The sequence below is a fragment of the Mycteria americana genome, chromosome 8 (genome assembly GCF_035582795.1).
Source record: "Mycteria americana isolate JAX WOST 10 ecotype Jacksonville Zoo and Gardens chromosome 8, USCA_MyAme_1.0, whole genome shotgun sequence".
NCBI lineage: Eukaryota > Metazoa > Chordata > Aves > Ciconiiformes > Ciconiidae > Mycteria > Mycteria americana.
Window position 1 is genome coordinate 13,930,447 of NC_134372.1, and position 25,150 is coordinate 13,955,596.

The 25,150-nt window shown below is 39.3% G+C and overlaps 1 protein-coding gene across 1 annotated transcript in view; it reads left to right on the top strand.

Annotated features, from left to right (window-relative positions):
- The first annotated feature begins 3,178 nt into the window (after positions 1-3,178).
- The window catches only part of TTC1 (tetratricopeptide repeat domain 1), a 32,969-nt gene continuing 10,997 nt past the window's right edge, over positions 3,179-25,150 (top strand). Inside the window, exons 1-5 of the mRNA XM_075509875.1 lie at positions 3,179-3,625; positions 15,193-15,253; positions 17,115-17,227; positions 19,292-19,328; positions 21,065-21,213. Of these exons, the coding sequence (XP_075365990.1) occupies positions 3,302-3,625; positions 15,193-15,253; positions 17,115-17,227; positions 19,292-19,328; positions 21,065-21,213 (684 nt within the window). The 5' untranslated portion in view covers positions 3,179-3,301. The remainder of the gene's footprint in view (positions 3,626-15,192; positions 15,254-17,114; positions 17,228-19,291; positions 19,329-21,064; positions 21,214-25,150) is intronic.

A 25,150-nucleotide genomic window follows, 5' to 3' on the forward strand; every position in this document is an offset into this window, starting at 1 on the left:
CATAGGATAGGGGCCAAAGGCGGCAGATAGATTTTGGATGGTGCGCAACAGGGCTGGCCAGGGACTGGAATTGGGAACCATGGCATTCCTGAAAAGCTAATGTTCTGAGTCCTGGCTCCCACTAAGTTCAGAGCTAGAACTCTGAACTGTGGAACTCTGTGGAACTGTAGAACTCTGTGGAAGCTAGAAACCCTTGCCTCACACGGAGGCAAGGTAGTATCTTGCCACTGATCAGCAGCAGCTCAAAACTTCTAAGCAGGTCCAATTCCTGTAGAGTTTTTTCTGGCAAATAAACTCTCTTTTGGAAAAGTTAAAAAAAAGGCTAGCACACCACCCTGGATGGGTTGCTGATCCCTGATGTCCAGTATTATTCTTACCAGTTCAGTTCCTTCTGGGGATGAAACACCGTAAGTTATTCAAACCCCTGTGCTCTTTGCACAGCCAGAGGAGATTTAAATAGCATTTCAGGAAATTCAAAACTGCATGGATTGATTTTGTACCACAGCTGTAATTTCCTTCTCCCTTTTCAAATGACATTTAACAGGACAATGTGAAGGTTCAGAAATATTTTCTGTAAGTCAAAATAAATTACACGGTGCTAGCAGAACAGTAGAAAGGCACATTTTTGTGGACTAAATCATTGCAGCTGGGATGTTGCAGAGTGCTGAATCCACCTTTTTATCCAGAGAGAGAGGGAGAAAAATCAGCCATAGAGCTCCTGTTTGCTTTCATTGTAACTAGCCATGCTCTTGCCAACTTACTGCAAAGTGTTCCAGTCTCTTGTTAATACCCACATCCACCACTGGCACCAATAGACTCAGTCATTAGAAATGTTCATTCAGAAGCAGTGATCAAACAAATTAAGACCAAAAATGAATCTGGCATCTGAATCTTCAATTTCTACCCCAACTTTGAAATGCCAAACATCCCACAGGCCCTTCAGGCTAGAATCAAAGCCTGGTGACGTCAGTTACAAGAAGTTCAGAAGTCAGAACACATCTCAAAATATTTCTAAAGATGCACCTCTGCCTTGGCACCCTCATATGGGATAGGTACACTTCAGTCCACTAATGGAGTTCTGCCAGATCTAATACTTTCTTGGTATTTTAACAATGGTGGCTGGTAACCCCAAAAGAGCTGATATGACTTTAACAGTGTTATTTCCTCACAGTATGACGGGGAAAAAAGAATCACTCTCTCAATAAAAGATTGATTACCTTCTGTTTTTAAGAACCTGTGTTCTCTGTGGATAATCCTTGACCATGTCCTACTGATCAGAACAGATTCTACCTAACCCAAATCTGAAACAGTCTATATAGTGCAGGGGCTTTTTGATTATTGTTGGGTTTTGATATTGGGGTTTTTTTCTTAAATTAGAGCATTTAATAATTTATTTAGAGGAACATTTTGAACTTTATCTTTCGTCAGACCATGCTTACTGAAAAGCTGTTTAGAGCAAGGAAAACCTCATAAGGATATGCCTTAACTGCCTCATGGCTTGGCAGTGATTTTCAATAAAAAGGCATTGCTTCACAGGCCTTTGATTTCAAAACTTGTGAAAATTCAGGTTTGTTTCAAAATTTAGGGATTAACATTTGTGGGGTACACAAGGAATGCATGCAAAAGAAGATGAAAGGGAGTTTTATTCCAGTGCTTGATTACACAGAACTCAGTTTTCACATGTCACTGGAATAAAAAAACCAAAACCAAATTCCGTACTCGAAACAACCAATTCATGGTGCCTTAGATGTCATACAGCTACCACATGCATGCTAAATAGTCACTCACTAGATAAACGAACCACTAGGCTAAAGAAGTGCAGGCAACAGAACCTGAACCAACATCACCAATCTGCTGCTGTAGATATGATCCCTCTTTTTGCCCATCTATCAAGACCTTCCTATTATCTTCTCAATTATTTTTTTTTTCAGCTCATCACGTTTTCACCCCGATTTATCCTTTCAAGCCAGGTGGTGCTTGCCAGAAACCGCACCTCTCCCAGTGTGCACCCACATCATCCCTAGCTATGCCCTGTGCTTCATCTACCACACCCCCCATCCCTTAACCGCTTCCTGGTGAGCCTGAGCCGCGCCCTCACCGCGGATGGGGAGAACTGGAGCAGGGCTCTACCATCCCAGGGACTGCCCATAGCTTTAACTGCGCCGGATCCCTTGAGCAGCCTCTGGGGCGGCAGCCCCCAGCCTCCCCGTCTCCTCAGAGCTACCCTGCACCCAGCCCAAGAGGGGCCTGCCCCAATGCTACCGCAGGGGTGGTTTCAAGGTGTAACTCCTAACCTTGCAGTGAGCCCAAATACCTGCAAGAGACCCCCTTCCAAGTGCGCAAAAGGGCTGCGCAACCGGTCCGCGCTGAAAAACTCGACCTCAGCGCCCCGCGCACACCAGAGCGTGGCCTCGGGGAGAGAGAGGGCGAGGCCGAGGCCCCTCAGCTCCGCTCCCGCCGGGGACGGCCGCCGCCCACCCCGGCCCCTGCCTGAGGAGGGCCCGCGCCCCACCGCCGCGAGACCCCCGAACCGCGCACTCTCCGCGTCACGCGCCCTCACAAGACTGCAAATCCCAGCAGCCTGCGCGCGGCCTCCTCCTATTGGCTGGCGCTGGCAGGAAGCGATCTGCGGGGTGAAGGGTGAGGAGCGGCGGCCGGAAGGGAAGCGAAGGCAAGGCGCAGGTCTCTGCCCGGGGCCGGGAGGGCGCTCGGGGGTGGGCCCGGCCCGGCCCGGGGGGAAGCGGCGGCAGTGGTGGTGTCGTCGTCGTCATCGTCATGGGGGACGCTGGCTGCAGCCCGGCCCCTTATCTCAGGGGGCGGGATAGGGCTGATGACAGAGCCGGGAACGGCTGCCTGGGGCCTGGCTCTGGGGGTCGTGACGGGGCTGAAGGGGAGAGCGGTGCAGGGCCTGGGGCGGCGGGGGGCTCGCTGCACGCGGTCCGCAGGGGGCCGGGTTGGGCGACGGAGTGCTGAGGCCTGTGGGTGGGCAAGTGTGTGCGACTTCGGTACCACTGCGAAGGAAAAGCCGTAGCATAGTGCTGTGCCGTGCTGGTCCTGGGAATCTGAGCTTGTGAATTAACTTTTTTATGGGAAGAGTGTACTGGCCCCATGTCGCTGTATAGTGCATAGAAGCATGTATAAGTTGCTCCCTCCCCTGAGGGATAATAGTTTCCCTCAGGTGATGTCAAGAGTACTTTTAAGTACTTTAGAGATTCGTTTGCTGACAAGGCATTTATATTATGCTTATTGAGAGTTATTTTTTTCTCATTTCTAAAATCGTAACCCCTCCAAGGAGTCCAGCATGGAAGAGTTTAAAGATGCAAGTCCACCTGAAGAATTACTTGATCACTTAAAGCTTTCTGCTCAGAAGTCTGCAGAGACTGGCCCCAAAGATGCACAGAATCCCAAAAACATTGAAAGTGGATATACACCATCTTCAGCCAAAGATCCCACAACAGCAGATGAGTGTTTCCATGACTGTCATGACTCCTTTGAGGCAAAAGAACCTATGCTGGATGATGAAGGGAATTTACAGAATGATGAGAATAGCTCAAGGAGGCAGACAGAACTAGATGAAGAATACTTACTAGAACTAGAAAAAGATATGCCAGAGGAAGAAAAACAGGTAATCCAGTGTTGAATATAAAAAGATATATTTTCAAGTGTCACATTTCTGAATGGTCTGTGACCAGCATGCAAATGGACCTTTAAAACTCTTATGTGTCTACTTTTACTGTTCTTAATGTCTTCTATTAGGTAACACATAATTTTGTTAGCTTTCCTTGCTGTTCTTAATCATCACATTCCGTTGCAGATTTTTGTCTACTTTCACTACTGTGTAAGGTTACTGTGACTCAGAGAGATTACAAGAAACAAAAATCTCCCTGTTTCATGTTACTTGGTTGTGTGCATTCATTGTTTTCACCTGATTAGCTGCAAGGTGCTTTTCCAAAACTCAGAGCAAGTTTCAGGGCAGTTTTCATATCTGAAAAGCTGCTTTATGTAATACAACTAATTGGGATTAAATTTGAAAGTATCCCTATGGATTCCTTAAGCTTTAAACAAACAAAACACATTGAATGTGTGGTTTTGTTTACTTTCAGTACGGTTACATGGGACAAAATGTTTCGGTAACAAACTGGATAATGTGGTGGGGAATAACGAAATAGGTCTTGGGGGGAAGTCTAACAGCCTCTGTAATGGTGTTTACTCCACTGTAAGTCTGTGAACAAGTTTTTTTGACCCTCAGTCAGTGGTGTCGCTTGACAGCAGTTAGTTTTCAGGGTTCTAAGATATTATGGTCATCAAGTAGTTGGATAAAAAGATAGAGGGTTTTTTTTCTATTTTTGAGAAAACTCGTTAAATCACTTTCCGAATTAGACTCTGTTCACTTGAGTAACGTAGTGGTTTCTGCTGGTAATTATGTTCTCGTAGCAAATGGTGGAAGGCTTTCTACTGATTTGTGGAAATTTTTTTTCCCCCCTAATTTTTTTCAACTTTAGTTTGCAAATGGTGGGGGAGTAAAGATATTAAACTAAAATCTGTGTCACAACATAAAACTCTTGTAAATTTTTTTTTTTTGAACACTCTATTTTTGACAAGTTATATAGCTTGGCCTCTTGAACATATCACGTTTCAAAGAACTGATCCAGCCTCTTAAAATCTGATCGAATTATCCAAATGAGCAGTTACTTTTACTGAAAATTGAAATAGTGACAAAAAGTACTACTATATTCTTTGGCAGTTGGGGAAAAGATGGACTTCTGATGTATTGTAACTTACGTGAAGGGAAGACTTCAGCAAACTTTATTTTGTAGTCCTGTAGGCATGAATTAGATCTTATTTTAATAAAGGAAATAAAGTCCTTACTGAAAGGTTAGCTGCACAATTAGGATCATAGGTAACACTGAGTAACTGGTTATGATGAGGGAAGGAGAGAGGGGAGAAAGGAATGGCAGCTGACAAGAGAAGGTAGGCAGCATCTTAGGAAAGCATTACTTCATAACGGAAGATAGTGTATTGTATAGCTGTATAGTTACTATTCCAGAAACTCCCAAATCATCAGGAGCAGTAGAAGAAATTACTACTGTAATGGACAAGTACTGCTAAAATGAGGCATTTGATGAAAAAGAAATGAAGGCTCATATCAAATTAATTTTTTTGAAAGTGCTTAAAATATTATGAATGTTTCAGTGAATTTATAGGAGCTTATTACTCTTTTGTATAGGCAGGCTGATCTTTTCGAATTCAACTGACTTGGTAAAGCGGGACCACGCTTTCTTAACTGTTGGCTAGCCCCATCTGTGTTGTGTAAGTGAATAATTGCTGGCTATACATTGCCCAAAAAAGTTGGAAAGAGGGGAGGGGCTTGGCAGTAACTTGACTACACCATGGTCTTACTGCCATCTAGTGTAAATAGAGAATGAGGGGCAGAAACATGCAGAGCTAAGATGCCAGAGGCAACCAAACATCTAAATTGTTTGTTACAAACCAGTATAGAGAAATTTAATCAAGTTGTGACTCAAATAGTTTGCTTGCTGGTAGGGTGGCATTTCTGACCAAAACACATCAGTGAAGACAAAAAAGGTAGTTTTTCATCTGTAGTACAGATTGTCATGTTAATATAGAAGTTCCTTGAGGTGGAAAAGCAACATGGGACTACTGGGGAAGTGGAACATGGAATATAATCTCCTTGAAGTAGGAATGAGACCAAAAGTAACACTTGTCTGCTGCTTCATATTGTGGAAATCACTTCATATCTCTCTCTCTCTCTCTCTCTCTCTGTTTTGATATCTGTCAAATGGGTGTAATGATGCTTGCCAGTTGTAATACTTTGAGATCTAATAAGGAATAATGGAGGTGAGGGGGAATCTCAAGATGTTAACTGGTGCAAGGGCCTCTGGAGAGGTCATCTAGTCTAACACCCTGCTCAAAGTTAGATAAAATAGATCAGCCTGCCCAGAGGCATGCAAACATCTTGGAGCCTAGAGATTGCACAGCTTCTCTGGGCCCCTGTTCTAGTGTTTAACTACCTTCATGGTGGAAACTTTTTTCCTCATCTTTAATTAGAATCTCATTTGTTGCAAATTGTGACCACTGGCTCTTCTTTTTCTGCATGCCTCCAGGAAGAGTCCATCTCCGTTACCTCTAGCAGTTAGGTCTCCCCTGAGCTGCCTTTTCCTAAGGCTGAACAAACTCAGTTCTTCTAGGCTATCTGCTTAGGTTACTGTCTCCACTGCCTTGACCATCTTGGGGGCCCTCTGCTGGACTCCCTCTGGGAAGTCGAGATCTGTTTTTCGGGTTTTTTGTGTGGAGAGGACACCAAAACTGGGCACTCTCCAAATGCATTCTCTCAGATGCTGAGCAGAGGGCAATAATCACTCTCCTTGACCTACTCACTACACAGAGAAACCATTGTCATGTTGCCCTTGTGTCTTTTCCAGTTTAGACTAAACAGTCCCTTTTTTCTACTTGTATTTATTGCTTCTACAGCAAGGAACATTGTCATCATGAGTCATGAAGAGGCTTCTGCAGCAGCCTATAACTTGGAAGGCAGCTTGAGAGTTTCATAGACAAAATGCTAAAAGCTGGGGGGAAATTACATCATAGAATTAAACTCTGGAAAGAGCAGCAGGCCTGGAAATTGAGTGTCTTAGTTTTCGTGCTGCTCTTGTTTCTGTTTTATTGTTAGGTAATCATTTAATTTTGCACATCAATTTTTGCCTTCCCTAAAGTGAGCAAAAGAATCATGAATGTTGAATACTTGCATTCAGCTTTGTGGAACTCCATTGAAAGGTGCTATGGGAGTACAGAATAGTAATTGTTTAAAGCTGGAAAGATTTCCTTAGAGAAAGTATGGAGGCAGCTGCAGTTCTCATCTTTCTGTAGGTTTATCTCCAGTGGTATTGAGTAATTGTGCCTTTCAGGTTGGTTTATGATGATACCTAATGAAATGGAGGGATTGCATCTCTTAGTATCACCATAACTATTAGATTGGCAATACTTATATTGTGAACTTTGTTTATGTTCCATAGAGAGCTTTCTGAGTGGATTATATAAGCAGTCTTTAAAATATACCTATTTTTTTCTCTAACAAAATATTGTTGGTCTCTCTTATAAGCAGAGCTTGAGAAATCCAGAAACTAGAGATGAATTAGAAGCTTACAGCAGTTGTTATAACTATTGAAGTAGTCCATTTGCATGGTCTTACCCTGAATCACCTTACATTCTCTGTGTAGTAAAACCATGGGGATGGGTCATTCCTGAATTGCCACTGCGACTTGCCTCATAGTATTTGGAATTGATGGCTACAAATTTTATTTTAATTTTTGAAAGTGAAACGTGCTATATATTTTGATTATGAAAAGAATCTGTTAATGATGCAGCTTTTAAGAAAAAGATACTGCAGTTATGGTCTGAAAACAGCTGCTGTACATCCATTTATTCAGAGTTTTTCAAACATTTTAAATCTCCTTCCAATTACTCAAAAGGTCATTTTTGAGAAGAAGGGCAACATGATTTTTTTTTTTTTTTCAGCTGGAGAAAATGAGGCAGAAATATTCAGAACTTGTTTATTTGACTGTTTAGGTTGTGACCAGACACTCAGCAGCAGTGCTGTGTTTGCTACTTAAGCAGTCCTTGATCAGTTATTCTCAGCCCCCTGCTGCCTCCTTCATTGTGCCAGCACACCTCTCTGTGTGAATGTGCAGTGAACCAGTTACAGGGAATGATTCAGATGAAAAATAATGCTGTATTTTTAGATCAAGGGCAGTGCTGGTAGAAGTAGACATCAAATGGCAGCCTTGTGATGGCGTACAGGGGTAGATGGATTTTCTTCAATTAGACTACTTGCCTAAATAAGAAAAACTTCCTATGAACTGTGGTTGCAGCACCAACTGTAAACTATGTACTCAAGTCATAAGGAGAGCTGGATGTTAGCCCTGCTCACATCAAATTTTTGGAGCTACACCTTAATAATTTTGGGGGGTTTGTTTTGTTTTGTTTTTTAATTAAACCCATTGTTAGGTTTTAGCAGCTTTAATAAATCACCTCTTTTGAGTGATGTTCTCCAATAACTAGGCTGTAGAAAAGAAAGTCTCTAATTTATTCTGGAGATGCAAAGACAGATTCTAGTCCTTGCTCTGTGTAGTTATGCATATCCTGTGTGCAAGCTTTCATGGTAGCAGGTCTGAGTAGGAATTCTCACCCATGTAGAAGCTGCTGCAGAGATCAAAAGGAAGGAGCAAGTGGTTGTCTATTTTCTCTCAGTTATGTTTCGAGAGCCCCATACAGTGAGATTTCTAATTTTAAGCAACAGGAATTACTTCCAGTACTGATACCATAAGAAGTCTTCTCTGCACAATGAAGCAAAATAAGAACTTGAAGAGATATTAAGACACAAACCTACAAGAATTATTCTTAAAAATAGATGTAGCATAGAGCCTGGTTACTTGCCTGGACTTGCAGCTCTGAGCTTTTTAAGAATTAAGCATCCTGAAACAAAATTCACTTTTATAAGATTGTTGTTGTTGTTGTTGTTTCAAAAGCATGCTGATTGCTGCCTCAGCAGAGGCACTGAGCAGTAAATTACTTTTGATGCATTACTAACAGATTTTTCTGGTTAGTTGTCATTGACAGTGATGGCTTTGACATTGGTCTAGTCTGCAGAATTAATCAGAAGACACCCAACAGCTGTTACATGGTAATTGTTTCAGTCTGACCCGGTCCTCTTCTGGAGGGACACCCATTAATTACGAGTTTATCCAGCAGCAAGATTCTGAATCCCTCATGCTCTTCTATCATGACAGATGTTGTCTTGTTCTTTGGGCCTTATCTAGCAAAGACTTAAGCGCCGGGCCTAGTAAGCTCTTATTTTGGGTATAGAACACTCCTTTCTAGCTGCTGTAAGACCCTGGAATAAATATTTAATATTCCTCAAAAGCAGTTCCCTTCTTTGGGCTGTTGCATGTGCATTAGAGCTACAGCTGGCTGTAATCATGCTCAGCTTCTATTTTAACACTAGGAAATGTGTCAGCAAGACAAGGAACACAGCTCTAGTAGAGGAGATTCTTGATTAGTATCTTGTTAGCAACTCTGTAAGAATTAAGTGAAACTGATCTTTGAGAAATAGTGTTTTTGAGTTATACCTGAGATTCTTTTCAGTTCTGGGCTAAACGGTAAAATTCCCCCCACCCCCACCCCCACCCCCCCCCCCCCCGCGCTTTTCTCCAGAAGTTCTAGGATGTGTTAGAGAATGTTGTCTTAATCAAGAAATTTCCTTTAAGCTGCTGCTCTCCTCATCCTTTCTTCCCCATGCTTCATGTTGATCCCATTGTTCTTCCATAAATTATAGCTTCTGTATAGAATTTGCTTTTCCAGGGCTTGAAGAACTGATCTAGGATTTCTTCTGAGGTGGCTTCTCAGGTGTAGTCATTCATTTCAGCATTTGGTGTTTTCCTAGTTCCATCTCTCCAATATAGTATGGTAACCTTGAATCTGTCAAAGTTACTGCTTTTGTATTTACAAAATAAAAGCTAGGGTACAAACTGGAAGATAGGGTACAACGAAGCGAGTCATATTTTGGAGCAGTCCTCAGGTGTTGATCACTTGGAGGTGGTCTCAGAACTCTTTCCAGAAAGAATGATGTGGTTGGACCAAAAAAACCAAGTATTAATACAGGAGACAATCCAACTAACTGCACAGCAGTAAAACTTACTACATAAATTATTGACAAATACCAATAAAGAATATATCTTTTGTTAACAATTCTCATCAGCATTCAAAATTATTTTGTATAGCAATAAAACTTGTAAGACAATTGGATTTTGAGGGTGTCGCAATGCAATCTTGTGAAATATAATAAAAGGTGATCCCCATATTCAAAGGACCTACTTTAATAACCTGAATCCTGTATACAATACAGCACCAATACTAAATATGCTATTGTTTGGGTCAAACTGGAGGAAAAGATGGATTGCCAGACTAAAACTGCCCTGTCTTACAGCTTGCAAAATAGAACAAAACATCCTGTTATATTTTCTGAATTAATCGAAGCTTGGAGAATTCCATTTGAGAAGTATATCTGTATCTGCTAGAGTAATTAATTCCAAGTGCTGGTAAGAAGAACCTGGATAAAATCTGGAATTATAATCTCCCTATGTGATTTACAGTTCTTTGAGTTACATTTTTAAACTAAAAAAGGGCTTTTGGTGCATAGCAGTTTAATAGAGTGAAAAAGTATACCTTCATCTTTCTTTCAGTGCTGCTATCTGATTTTAGTCTTGTATTCATTTTTGCATTTCTCTCAAAGATGATGATACTGTCAAATTGAGACCTTTTTGAATTGTGGTGGTGATGGATTAAGTGGTCAGCTGCACTTTTCTGCCTGAGGCTGTTGCCTCTGGAACAGGAACGACTGAATGGCATGTATTGTCACTCAGGAATAGTCACAGTTAGTCTGGCATGTTAACTTAAACTGACTGTCAAGGATGGATGTGACCTATTGTTTCTGGAAGTGCTGCTTACAATTTCAGGAAGAGGTAGTGATTTGGCAGTAGAAAGACTAATGCATCTTTCCCAATGGAGTTACAATGAGCAGAAATCGGCCAGAGTCTAGCAATGCTTATTACTCTACCTTTTAAGTGTAGAGGGCAACTTTGGTACAGTTTTCAAGTGACAACTCTAGCAAGATTTGAAAAAGGAATTTTTTGAGTGACTACAACCTTAAATTGGAATTCAAATCGTTGAATGCATGATACAGCAATAGCTTCACAAAACTGCAGGGGGAAGCAGATGCCTACTAATGGATGACTTAGAAATAGAACTGGTATTTGAAGCTGAAAAATACATTCTTTATCTGTTTAAATTCCTTGCTTCTGTGCACCCTTTGAACCCGAGTAATTTTAAATTGACTGCTACTTGGTGACCTTACAAAAGGGTATATGAGATGCAGATGTGCATTGTCACACTGTATAAATAGCCTTACAGAGAAGAGAGTACACATTTGCTGCTCTTGACAAAACTGGAGCCAAAAACAGTTTCCTAGCAAAGTTAAATCAATTGATCAAATAAAATGCATAGGAACAGCCAGAGGAAGCATAGTTGGAAGCATTACAAACTGAGAGTGTTTGTCCTTCAGCTCTCAGCAGCTATATTTAAGGATTTCACTTCCAGCACTTTTATTGTGTTGGTTACTTCCAAAACAAACAGTGAAAATGTGTAGGTTGCTTTCTTCTCTAACAGTAGAATAATGCTTTAATGCTTTTATCTTTAACCCTGAGGTTTTTGGCAGAGTAGCTGAGGTCCAGGGACTGTATTTGATGCCCCTTCTTTTGAATTGCTGTACTTAATGGTCAGAAGGCCAAGCTGTCTTTTCTCGTTACTTCATATCAGGCCTTAATCTTCAGCACCTCTTGCTTGCCAGGCAGGTTTATGTTAAGATCCTAATTTCTTCAGAATATGGACAATTGTAATTCAGTATCCAAATCTGTAAACATTTCTAATCAGATCCTTTAAGAATCATATTACTTGTTAAACACAGTTATTTCTTCTGGACTTTAAAAAATAAGTTTTTTACTTTGTACATCAAAAACTAATGCCTGCCACTTGGGATTTGCCATCTTTGTGTTAATAAAATTTGCAAAAAACAAACCTTACGATTTGGCTGTCTTTGAATAGCAGAAGATCATAATGGAGTTTAAGTTGGGGAAGTTGTGCCTGACCCCAATGGTGTATATGAGCAGCCTCAAGGAACATAGTGGGTCAAGATATCTTTTCCTTAGGCAGAGCATTCTAGGAGTTCAGTCTGACCTACTTCCCTCACTGAGGAAAGGGTAGCCTGCCCTGCAGCTACTTAAATCTTTTGCTGAAAAATTACTGGGTGGGGACACTGAAATGACATTGTGCAAAATTTGTCCCAAGGACAAGTCACTTGCAATTTTTTCACTCTGGGCTGATATGATCACAGCAAACTGATGACCAGTCAATTTGCAATTGTGCATCGAAGCTGGAAATGCAGCATACTGAGTGAAAAGGTTATGTCTTCTAACAGCACTTTAGTTTTTGGTTGTTTTGTTGGTTTTTTTACCCTGAATTTGAATAGAAGGTATATTCTAACAGCATCCATTGGAGCAGACCTTTCAGGTTAAATGTAAATTAATCCAAAATAGTTGACTTTCCACTGCTTTTGTGTTAGGATTTTCTGTTAAAGAAATGTATATATGGGGAATAAATGATGTATTTATTTCACAAATACATAGTGTGCTTTATAGGGCAGTGCGTTTAGGATGTGATGTGCTAATACATATGCTTTTACATTTTGTGGAAAAGCCAGAAGAATTTGCTTTTAGGGATAGTCTGCTACTATGTATTGCTTATGGGTCATACTTGAAATGCAAATCCAGAATGATGCGTGAGGTACCCTATAGTCTTCACCTTTTTGAAAAATACTGCGAAAACTTGTACAGTTTGGAACTTAAGGGACAGTCTGAAACCCGTAATACAGGGATATCTTGAAAATGTTGGTCAAGCTATAACAGAAATACTGGTTTTGAACCAGGACTGCATTGCTTTCATTGCTGCTTTCCAGGGAGCCGAGTAAGCTGCAAAACCATATACGGTGTTCTTAACAATGCTGATGGCTTCTGAAACATGCTTAGACAACAGCTTTTCTGGTCAAATAGTCAGAAGTGACTGCAAGACTGTCACCGTATGTCTGTAACAGTTATGTGACTAATAGTTCTCTATCCTTCAAGTTTGTGCAGTTTGGAATCCTCAGCTTCCCAGTGTGACAGTCCTTAAACTGTTCAATTGCTCAGAACTTTCATCTGCCCATGTTTCTGCAGCGAACATGGCCACGCAGCCACCTTGGTCTTCCTTCTGTGCTGTTGAGACTCCAGGTCACAATCCTCTTGGCTACCTGAGAAGGAATCCCACAACTGAAGAATTTTTTTGTTCCATTTACTTTTTTTTTTTTTTTTTTAAATGTAAAACTTGTTCTCCTGAAGCCTTCTTGCTGCAAATCACTTTTTATATTAGTATTTAATACTTAACTGGTGTAAACATGTAATATTTTGTAATAATTTTAATAAAATAAAACAAAATAATGATAATACAGGTGAAGCTTTTTATCTAGTATTCCTTGATTTTAGGATTTCTGCATCAGGAGTACTGTGACCATGCTGTAGTTCTCATTTTATATGAAAAAAATTCTTTCGTTATTGTAGAGTTGTAACTCTACCTTATGCAACAGTGAATCAGTTAATGGCACTTAAAGGCCAGTTCTAAATAGGTCATGAGCAATGAAGTCAGTAGGGCTAGTGTTTCAAGCATTTCTTTTCTTGAATGAGGGTTGTCTATGTAGATCTTTCATGTTTTCCAGTAGGATCATCATCTCCAAACCTGTTCTGTGCTGAAATCTGGCTGCTTTGTTCACTGGTATGAAAATGACTTCTGTTGTGCTTTCACTCTATATGCATTAAAGATGTTTTAAAAATTTTGTTCTGTGGAGTGCCAGCTGTGCCTGTAGCAGTGACCTTGCTGGAGCTGTTCTGTGTGGCACTTCGAAAGTTTGGGTACAGCTTTCAAATGCAGTTACGTGCTCCCTGTGCTGAACAGCAGAATCCTGCATATATACAAAGAATTTGGGCTTTTAATGCAGCTTGTGCCTTAAGTGCTTAAATTTGTTTGTATGCTCATATTTAGAAAGCACCAGCTGGCTTGTCTACGTTGGTGCAAGTGACATTGCAGAAGGACTTGTGCAGGTTTGTCAGTCCACCCTGGAGGAAAGCCAGTTTCTAAATAGTGGTGCATGTTTTGTCTGACCTATGTTTTGGTTTTTTTGGTTTTTTTTTTTTTTTTTAAATGTGAGGAGCAATGAGTATTAGAAAACATATTTAATAGGCAATAGTGATCTAGGCATGTATCTAAAGGGTCAGATGATATTTTACTGTGTAATTTTGTGTGTCACAACTGAATGCCATTCCCCTGAGCCTAGTTTTCAGAGCATTGTGATCTGTTATTACTAAGATGGTGACAGTGGTTGGGTGAATTACTTTCCAAAACCAATAAAAGCAAGAGGAGAGAACCTCTGATTTTGTATTGTTTGTCAGCTACTTTGCATAGCTGTGAGATGGTGCAGCGTTCCACAAAGAGTACTATATTTAGCTGTTTCCAAGGAGATGTTCTGTGTGATATTGATAATTGCATTAATCCTTGATTTACACAATCTGCAGGAGAGGAAACTGCTCCTTTTCCTAGTGTTGGCTTTTTAATTGCTCAATGATCTGTAATTTATAGACACCTTGATTTAAATCCTTTGTGTAAGCATGTGTGTTGGGGGCAAAATCAGTGGTCAAATGATCATTTTGCTACCATAGAAGTGATTCATGAACATGAGCATTGCTTTTTGATGTTACTGTCTTACTTACACTGCTTTGTTTTTACTTGTGTGAGGTATGTCTGCATGTGAAAGACTTCCATTGTAAATAGGTTGAAGAGATGGCTTGATGACATCCTGCATTTTCTGTGTCAGAGGCTAAGAGCATTCATGTCAACTTCACTTGTGCCAAGAGTACTGTTAAGATATTCATGGTTGAAAACACAACTCTGCTCAGCATGTGCAATTTTCACTGTATAACAGAACAATCTTCCTGTCTCTGCATCTGATGGTTTAGTCACTTTCTGCATAAGAAATCTTTCAGGGCAGTATTATCCATGGACCTATTTCTAGTGCAGTCAGCTCAACGTGCTTTGTACATCTCTGAAAGTAAAGTAACTATGAATTTCTGAGGTGGAATTATTTCAAGCAAAACTTTTGAGACTTTACATCTAAAATATATTCTATGTAGTTGACCTGCATGGATTGAATTAAACTGAGTTAGAAAGCAGAAGCAAACAGCCAGCTCAAAAGCTAACGTATTAGTTTAAACCATGTAATTCACTATGGATGCTCTTGCTGCATACTGTTGTTCATGAACAGGAGCTTTTTAATTGCCTTGTTGTTATACTCCAGTGTTTCATGGATATATAAAGTATATCATGTCACAGTGACTACACAGAAGCTATCTTGGTACTAGTTAAAATTCTTCAGGTTATATTTTATTCTGATTTCCATTCATACTTTATTTGGAACTGCAGCTGACCTACTTGTTCATTTCAATTAAATACTTTGAGACATTGTCTTTTCTTTTGTAGAAAAGAAGAAAGGAGAGCACAACACTGAAGGAGAAGGGAAATGAGCACTTCAAGAAAGGAGGTGGGTTGATAATCTTTTAACACCGTATGGATGTTAGAGAATCTTAGATTAATACTTTGCCATCATGGTGGTGTTGCAGAAAACCCATAGGAAGATCTCACACCTATCATTGTTCAAATCTATCATCTATGTAATTTTTCATCCAGCTCTAGAGAACAGAAAGAGATAGCAGATCTCCTTAAGAGTTAAGTCTTAAATCACAAAGACTTGGATTACTAAAGCAGGATTCTCATGAAAGCTAAGTGTTTAAATTCAAGAACATGATACAGAATTGACTGCCTTCCAAGTGCCACGGTTTCTTTTACTAATCAAAAAAGGCTTCCACTAGGCGCAGAGTTTTGCTAATGCATGTGCTTAGAATTGATGCAGGACACAGTGGCTCAGTGCTCTCTCATACCTTTGTATGTTTGCACGTTTCTTTTTATCCACTGACTGTGTTACACATTTTCTTTACGAATGTGTGTGTATGTATACATACAGACATCTATATATACATATACACACATGTACATTTATATGTACTTACATGTACATCTATATACTTATATACATACATGTATATACATACGTGTATATGTTTATAGAGATATACACATGTATATGTGTATATATAGAGATGTACATGTACACACACATACCTCTAGAATTTTTTTTAATATATGTTATGTAAATTTCTAGCTTATGCCAGAACTGGACATGTTCTGAACATAGTTAATACATAACAACAGGGTCGAGGTCAATAATAAATAACAATAACAATGCTTTTAATTAAAAAACATAAAGAGGGAAGTGATTTTGACACCTACCTTTCATTTAATGTTCTGGTGGCTAGAGGATTCACAAAGAAAGCAGGAAAAGTAGATTCATACTTTCCTCAGTCAACAGGGACACAAACAAGTAACTTCCCCTTCCCAGAAGTATACCCTGATAACCAGACAGTGGCCTTCCTGTTGGAGGTCTCTTATTGTGTGCTAAGAGAGCAAGATTCTTGGGGAATGATTTACGAAGTCAGGCAAGCATCTGAGCAGGCAGAAGGGAACTGCTTGGACCATGAAAGCAGCAAGCCTGTAATGTTGGCTGAATCATCTTGTGAAGTCTCATCCATAGCCTCTTCTTGATAGATTCTTTGGCAGATCTTTTTAGTGCGCCTGTGCCTGCCAAAGTGCTTACTATTCAGAAATACACAACCTGTTAAGTACCTGGATGGTCACCAGCTAATGTGCACAGAAAGAGTTGCTCTGTTTTGAGGACAGTGCATTTGTCAGCTGGCAGGGCGTTGTTCACTCTTGACTCTACCTTTATTAGAAAATGAATAACTTGATAATCCCATGTGGTTTACCACTGGTCCTTGCTTTAGACCAGACCTGATGATGGATGACCTCCGGGTGATAATGGGTTTGTGGCAACTGACCTTTAAGTCAGTCATTGAAGATGATGTGGCAAATAAAATATCTCCGTAGCTGCTCTGAACAGGTATCAGTGCAGTGATGTGTTTCAGCACGTGCTTTCTTTCAGCTCAAGGATACACTTAATCTAAAGAGATTCTACCTCTAGGGCTGGTACTCAAATAGAATGAAACAATTTCAGGGATGAGAATTATATGCATATCATGCTGCACTTGTTACGTTAAGATCAGGACTATATTTCTGCTTTTACAAGGGTGTTGATTTTAAAATAATTGTCATTGATCTATGTACTGGTTAGTAATGCACTTTGTCTGAGAGCAGCTACTGATTCTGGTTTAATACTGCATCATATATTGAGAAATGTTTCCAAAGAAATCTTAGCCATGTGGTTCACTGACTGTACTGGCATTTGAAATAAATGGTCTGTTTTGGTTTTTTTCCTATTGCATCTGCAGGCTATGGAGAGGCGGAAGACTCTTATACGAAGGCTCTGCAGATTTGTCCAGCCTGCTTCCAAAAAGATAGGGCTGTTTTGTTTTCAAACAGAGCTGCTGCAAAAATGAAACAGGTGAATATTCTTTTTATTTTATGAAACACCATGTATTGATTATATGACAAATGCAATAATGAAGTCATTAGGGGTGCATAAAGGAGGGCAAAGGAATAAAGCTGTTTGCAGGTTTTGCTGCTTGCTCAGTCTCTCATGCTCCCAGTAGAAATGCTGGTACGCTTGGTGTTACTGAGGATGAATACAAACCTGAAAGTTGCAATTGGAACAGTTGTTCAAAGTTGCTCTGCTGCATTATGTTTAACACACTGATTTTTCTTTCATTCTCTCTGTTTTAATGAAATTCAAAGTTCATGTGGAACAGGTGTCTTTAAGCATGTTTAGTGTATGCAGACCATGTATTAGATTGTTTAGAATTGCAGCTAGTTAGTTTTTTTTTTTCTAAAAGTCTGGATTGTCATACACTTATCTTCATTTAATTGGCTCAAATGCTTTGAGGCATAAGCAGGACTTCCTAACTATGGCTTTATTAATTCAGTTAGTCTGCTTCCTTCACAGTTGCTATATAATAGGACAGATCTATGTAGTAGGGCATGGTCTGGATAGAATGGCTACAGCTTTCTTCATATGTTTTCTGTTCCTTTACCAGGGACAGATGTGCAGATGTTACCAGAATCTGCAATGCAGTTATGTAGCATGGAAGGCATAGAACACAATCTGTCTGAACAGAAACTTTCACTTCTTTAGAAAGAGGAGATACTAAGAATTCAGGGGAAATTACTCCCTATTTTTGCCTTTGTTTTTAAGATTAAATTATTATAGAAAAATAGCACAGTAACTCCTATCCTCAGTTTACCTTCCTGCAAAGGGAACTTTCTTGCAGTTTTCCTCCGGTATTGAGACAGATGCAGCTCTGTTTAGAAATGTACCTTGCAGCCATATTTAGGCATAAATAAATAAATTCTTACTCATCATAGTGTATTCTTGTTCGGCTAGAATTATCTAACTCACTGTTGGGATACTGAATTGTTTGAGCAGACAAGGAAAAAATGGAATAAAATCTGTAGTAACAGATGCTGGAACCTTTCAAACATGAAAGCTGTAAACTGAAAAAGCTCCTCATAATACAGATGTTAACTATTCATATCACTGGAAAACTAATCCAATAGTCCCCAAAGGAGCCCAAGATGATAGAAGAACTGTGTGCAAACTATTGTATCTCACCAGTATAGATCAGGGGAACCTGGCAGACCAATACATTACTCTGAAAATAGATTCTTATTATTAATAACTTCCCGATTAAGTTTGTTCTTCCATACCTGCTGCACCCATTATTTTGCAGTACATTAAAAGCTTGTGAGACGTTCTTCTATGAGACAGCTTCTGTTTTTTGGAGGAGAAAATAGTTCCTTGGGTGTAGAAAGATTACTGCTACTTAGATTGACAGTACCAGTACAGAACAGCCTGATTTATGTATGTATGTATTTATTTTTAAGCCCTTCTAGTTTGAATGAAAATAGGATCTCTGTCTCAGCTCTTTTGGGTTTTTTTTGTTTTGGGTTTTTTTTTTCCCTTGTCTCATTGTAAGCAGATTGCCTGTCTCTCGTCTTCTAACCATGGTTGTCTGGGTGCACTAAAATCTTGTCCCTACCATGTCTGGAACTCTCATGCATTGTCCCTTGTAGAGAAAGCTGTATTAGTGCTAAAGGCAGTATCTTCTTTCCAAATGTCTTAGCTCGTACAGACAAGAATTTATCTGGGAGTCTTGGGAACCGAACCATCTATTCCAACCCCTTAATTATTTGACAAAGGTAGAAAAGCTGTAGCTCGGTTAAGCCAAGGCCTGCAGATGTGACTCAGCCTTTTGACTGTAGCTTGCTGCCGGCTGTTCAGTGCAGACCGATTAGTGGGGCAGCCGTGCAATTTGAACACTGGCAGCCTCCACAGAGAGGAAGCTAATCACTGGTAAAGAGCTTTACATCACAAGCAATGGTATGAAAAGCCTTGATTACATGAACATCCCAGTTCCTTGGAATGCCAGGCAAACCTTTTTGCTTGCAATTGTAAATAATCTTTTTCCCAAGAAATATGACTTAAATATAACAAAACTATTTTGTGTTCTAGGAGAAGGTGGAAGCTGCCCTAAGTGACTGCAGCAGAGGTATGACTTTTATTTCTGTGTGCTGCTCTTGTGCCAAATCTTTCATACATAAATTATGCCAGTCAGTGCCTTACTGCAGCGCTGTAATTTTGGGCATAAGGGTCTTTAAAGAATTTATAGAAAAGCTGTGGTGGAAGACACCTGAATCTAGAATAATTTATATTATTTATTTTGTAAAATGTCTATCAAACTTTTCCTGTCCGTAATAATTTACTTTCTATTCTCTTGTGCCAATAAGGCTGCTGTTTGTACTTTTTAAATAGGAAAATCTTTTTATTATGGAATATTTTAAACCCACTTCCACCTACCATTCCCCCCCAAATCTTGGTTTAATCCCAGATTCCAACGAACCATGAGGCCTTATAGAATTAAAAGCATTATCAAGTCCCTTTTATGCAAGGCTATTGCTTTGTCACAAGAGCTTATACTCTCCTGTTCTTGTCCTGCATAGTTTTCTCTCTGCAACTTCTGGTGAAATCATTTCAGCTGTGCATTGCTTTATTGCTTCCACCCACTCACCCATGCTCGAATATTTGTTAAACTCCCCTTGACAGCTGGGGAAAAAAGTCCAAATTACCAATCAGAAAACTAATCCAGTGGCTGCATGCCAGTACTGCTTGTACAGTAAATATGAGTTTGTACATGCTAAAAGTATTCTTGAAGGTAACAAATTCTAGCTGGCCTCTGTCAGTTTGGGGGTTTGCCTTGTTTTGGTGGTGGTGCATTTGAAAAACACTCCTGCTAATTTTGTAGTGGCTGAAAGGGAATTGGTCTGCTTTGCAGCAGTGAGACTTAAACCTACCATCGCTTGATGCTCCCCAGGGACTTGGCTTACAAACTGCAATGCAACACTTGGAGCACAGCAGAGCAATTCACACTAACCTGCAACTTGCTGACTGTAGCATTGTCTTTGTCCTTACAGAAGAAATAAGCTAGAATATTTAGCTAGATGATCCTAGATTTAATTGTCCTGAGAACCATTTTAATAGGTTAGTAATTATAAAATGGGCAGTCTTTCATACTCCCTCTTTCTCTGATGAAAAATGAATGAAGAAATTAATTGAGAGATTAGTATTTGCAGGTTACTGTTAAGTTTAGCATTCAGTTTTAACTACATCTGTAAACATGATCATGGCTGCCAAGGGAATAAGGAGAGGAAAAGCTTAAATTCAGTCAGTATGCCCCTCTGCTAACTCGTAGAGCTAATATAACCGTTTGTGGATACCCAACCCAATTTTGACTGTTTGATATTAAATTCAGAAGAACACCAGTAGTTCTCCTGGAGTTTATCTCAACTTGAACTGAGATAAGCAGGGAAATGGTTATTTTCCCTGCTATGTGTATCTTTAGGTATATTTAACTTTAGTTATAATCTAATAATATACACTTATTAAATATACAAAAGCTGAAAAATATCTTACACGTCCTTAAAATTTCTGAAATGTCACTTAGAATCTTTGCATATATGGTATTGCAAAATTAAATGTTTGTGCATTATAAATCACTTTGATCTGTGATAGATTGTAGTCATTAAATGAAATATGATCATTTGCATTAGACTTTGATAGGCAGATGTATGCCTTTCTGAATTATGACTTAGCTTTTAAACTGTGACTCTGCTTGATTCTAAGCTACTTTATAAAGATAACTATTAAGAATTTAATACACTTAAGAATTCATTTGAGGGGTGTAGAATTGTTTCAGGTAAAATACTGTACTTTATGTTTGTTTTCTAGCAGTGGAATTAGATCCCAACTACATTAGAGCTTTGCTGAGGAGAGCAGAACTATATGAAAAAACAGAAAAACTAGATGAAGCTCTGGAAGATTATAAGGCAGTCCTAGAAAAAGATCCATCGGTTCATCAAGCCAGAGAAGCTTGCATGGTAAGCCTTTTTAGTATACTTTGGCCTACCTTTAGACCAAGATCTTTTCTTTCCTATTCTAAATATTCAATGCTGTTTACGCAAGCAGCTTCATATGCAGTGGTGATAACTTTTTTTTTTTTTGAGTCTGAAAGTGTACTGGTTTTCTCATCTGGTTTTATGTAAGGAAGATTACATGAACTGCCACAACTTCCATGACAAGTCTCAGGTCCATAAAGCATAGTCCTCTTTTTACCTTTGTAAATGTGTGCTCTGAGCTGTAAGCATGTAATTATGTGTTTAGCTGTTGAATAGCGCACGTGTACGCACACACACACTTCGTTCTAGTTTTCTGATTGAGGCTGTGAATTGTATTTATGCGTGTGCTACTGAACAGTTGCCTAAACCACTGCTGCATTTTAGTAGCCATCACTTCAATACGGATCTGCAATTTAGATATCAGAATACAAGCAACCTATAATATCGCTCTTGCTAGCTGTTTAATTAGTGGGAGTCTGGTTTTCTTTCAGTAGAATTATTTTTCTGATTGTTAAATTTGCAGTTGAATGCCTTTATGGCATACTTATAAAATAATTACTTTTTGATGACTTGATTATATAACTTTGAGAATGGCAAAGAGACAGGATTCTATCAGTCTGTATCTATGTTTGTATCTACTTTAAAATGCTGATATTTTTGTTTCTTGATTTAGCTGTTTTCTGTTCTTGTTCTTTGCTATGCCTTGTGTGTATATTGGCAACTTTGAGTTATTTTACTAATAGTGACTGAAGGCTGCTATTAATCTTCAAAAACTTAGCCTTTCACTTGAAAGAAAAAGGCACCTTGTGGTTGCAAACAGTACTCTCTCCTGATTCAGTTACTTTCTTCATTCTAAAAAAACCCAAAGAATTCTGCAGCTTAGTACTGTGTTCCAATGTCCACTTTCAAACAAATTACAAATACTTCAGGATTAAACATTTCTTTGCCATATCTCTGTAAGTGTAAGGAAATGCTTTAAAAGTTTCCTTGGCCTTTAGGATGTGTCAGCTTCGATGAGGAGAAAAAAAAAAAAAAAAGGTAACTCCCTAGCACTTCCTGAAACCCCAATCTAACATGTAAATAATCCCTACTCAATGGGGATTTAAAGTCACTGCTACAGCCTGCTGATTTGAGGTTTTAAGTAACTCTTTGTGTAGCTAAGCTACACATACTAGCAGGAAGTGATTTTTCTACTGATATTTAGTATGTTAATGCTCAGTGTGGAAAATAGCTGTGGATTTGACAAGTTCAGAGGTTCTTTTCACAAGGGTAGCAAGAATGGAAATTTATTTTGTGCAGAAAGCTCCTCTCACAGGCTGCTTGCTGTTATTATTTTTGAAAAGAGGTTATGAAGGCTGTGTTGAAAGGGCAAATGTGGTAGAGATGTGGCCAGACAGCCTGTGGTTTTGAAGGAGCATGTGCTAATGAAAGATAGTGACTACAAAAAGTACAATGGTGGTCACTTTTTATCAAAGTGGGAGCTTCAGGTCATGGGAGGTGAATGGTTTGCAAGCACCAGAGAGCCTGGAAAGAACTGACCATCTTCTGCATGCAAACCATAGCCAAACTATTCTTTACTTCCATTTTAAGGTAAATGGATGCAATTTTAAAATATAATTCTTAGCTGGGCACCCAAACACCAATACTTGACTTTATTACATCTGGTTAAATTTTCAAAGGGCATCATTATTTTAGTTCAGCTTCCCATCAGTGAACCTGCAACATATTCTGCCCCATAAAGGAAAAATAATCATTTGCTTCACCTGCAAAATTATCTCTAAAACCACTTTGAATACGTTGATGAGAAATATTTTTGAAAGGCTTAGGTTTAACTGTTTTAACTCTCCATTTGGGAAAATAAATCATTAGTAGTGATTCCTACCCCACCCACCCCCCCACCCACCCCCCCCCGGTGTTTTAAGTGATAGATTAGAAACTGCTTTTGTAGCATATTAGACAAGAAGCCCTGCCTAAAATCACTTCCTTTGGGACTGGATCAGTTGCACTGATGGCAGAAAAATATTCTGCTTAATTGTGTAACTCCTGTAAGGGTATGGTTTCATAAAACAGCTAAACTGATCTACTAACTGCCTGCTACTTAGAAAGCTGTCCAGTTGCTTTCCTTCTGCTAGCGCTGGTACTAGCTTATGTCTGACCCTAGGGGATGGCTGGTTCTATGTATGAGTCTGGCAGACAACTAATCTGCTAAAGGGAAAAACAGCAACAAGTGAGCAAAAAAAGCCAGCATCCAAAAAGCCCCAAAGTAAATACTTTTATATTGCCTTGGCTTTTTGCAGTCAGACAAGTCCTACTGCAAATGCTAGTGAGAAGGAAAGAAGACGTGGTCAAGGCAGTGCAGGAATTGGGGCCATCCCTTTTGGCAGCACCCGCTGACAAGGTCAGTTTACTGTACTGTGAAACAACCCCCTGATGCTTGTTGCATGCATCTGGTTGAGAGCAGGAGAGCACTTCATCACCTAGCTCTTGGCAATGGCTTAATAAATGACAAGGTTGTCAAACATAATTACTGCATGGGTAGTGAATGTGATGGGTCCATCACAGTCTAGAAAAAGAGTATTTGTGTTGGCCTTGTTTATAGTCTCCTAGCTGAGACTATAGCTTATTTGATCCAGGAATTCAGCCAAGAAGTCTGCTGACATTTCTAAAGGAAACGATGGGGTTTAGTTTTTGTAGCTTGTAGTCTTTTAGCATTAGACTAGCTCCAGAGTGGGGCCTAGTGTAATCTAGCCAGTTACTTGGTAAAATAGTATTAGTGTGTAAGGAGTGCATTATAGCAGCTCATCATACAAAGCACAACTGTGAAGATCAGACAGATTGTTAGGAACCACCAGTCAGGACTCCACAGATTAACACTTGGGAACACTGTCAGTAGTTGCTACAAAATGTGAGGAGTTTAAAATACATATATTGTGGCTGGTTGGAACCCCCTGAAAGTATAGAAACTGTCCTTTATACCTCTTGCAAAACCACAGTTTTCTTTCGGTGAGTATGCCTCTAGTAGTCTCACAGAAGAGCCCTTGCTCAGTAACCAGTGGACATTTGGGTTAGATGAGAATCATAAACAGTGCTGTTCTTCCTGGCCATCTTTCAGGAATGTTTTAGAACAATCAGTAATTTATTCTTAATTTTTGTAGCTGGGAAGTTCAGAGGTTGACTGTTTCATACACCTTCTGCTCCTTGACCTCATTTTACTAGGCAGAGGATTTAGGCTCACATGTGGTACAGAACACTTTGTACAAAATGCCCTCAATTTACACTGCAGTGGGATTTAGGACATTCTGCCCTGAGTTGGTCCTGTTCTTTGTCAAGTTTCAGGGTAGAAGCAATCTTTTGAGACTGAAGCTTAAAACTCCCCTCTTGAAAAATTCTAAGGATATACTGACAGCTAGTTTTATGCTTCTTAAAATATTAATAATAAATCTCTAAATTTCATAATAAAAAAACCAATTCCAGCTGTAATGTTGACTCCACATATGTGGTTAACATATCTAATATGTAGGAGACAAGAAGCTTTGCTTTATTGTAAGGTAAAGTGCATTGCTCTTTGGAGAAATATCACAGCATTTTTTCACCCTCACTGGTATTGAAAATGATGCATCAAGAGAATCTGCAAATTAGCTTCATTCACTGTTAGAGCAAATCTTTCTCCTTCCTGTACATAGGAAATATTTCACATACTGCTTTAGGGAATATCATGATCTTGTTAAATGACAGTTTAAAAATATTAAATACACTGTAGTTCTTTGCTTTGATTCCTGATTTGGTAGCTGCTCTAAAATTTCAGTACTGTTTCTATTTCAGGAGTACAGTGCTAGTGTTTTGATTTAAACCCTAGTGTTGCACACTTTAGTTACTTTTGACATCTTCAATGCCAAATTAAGCAGTTGGAAATTATAAT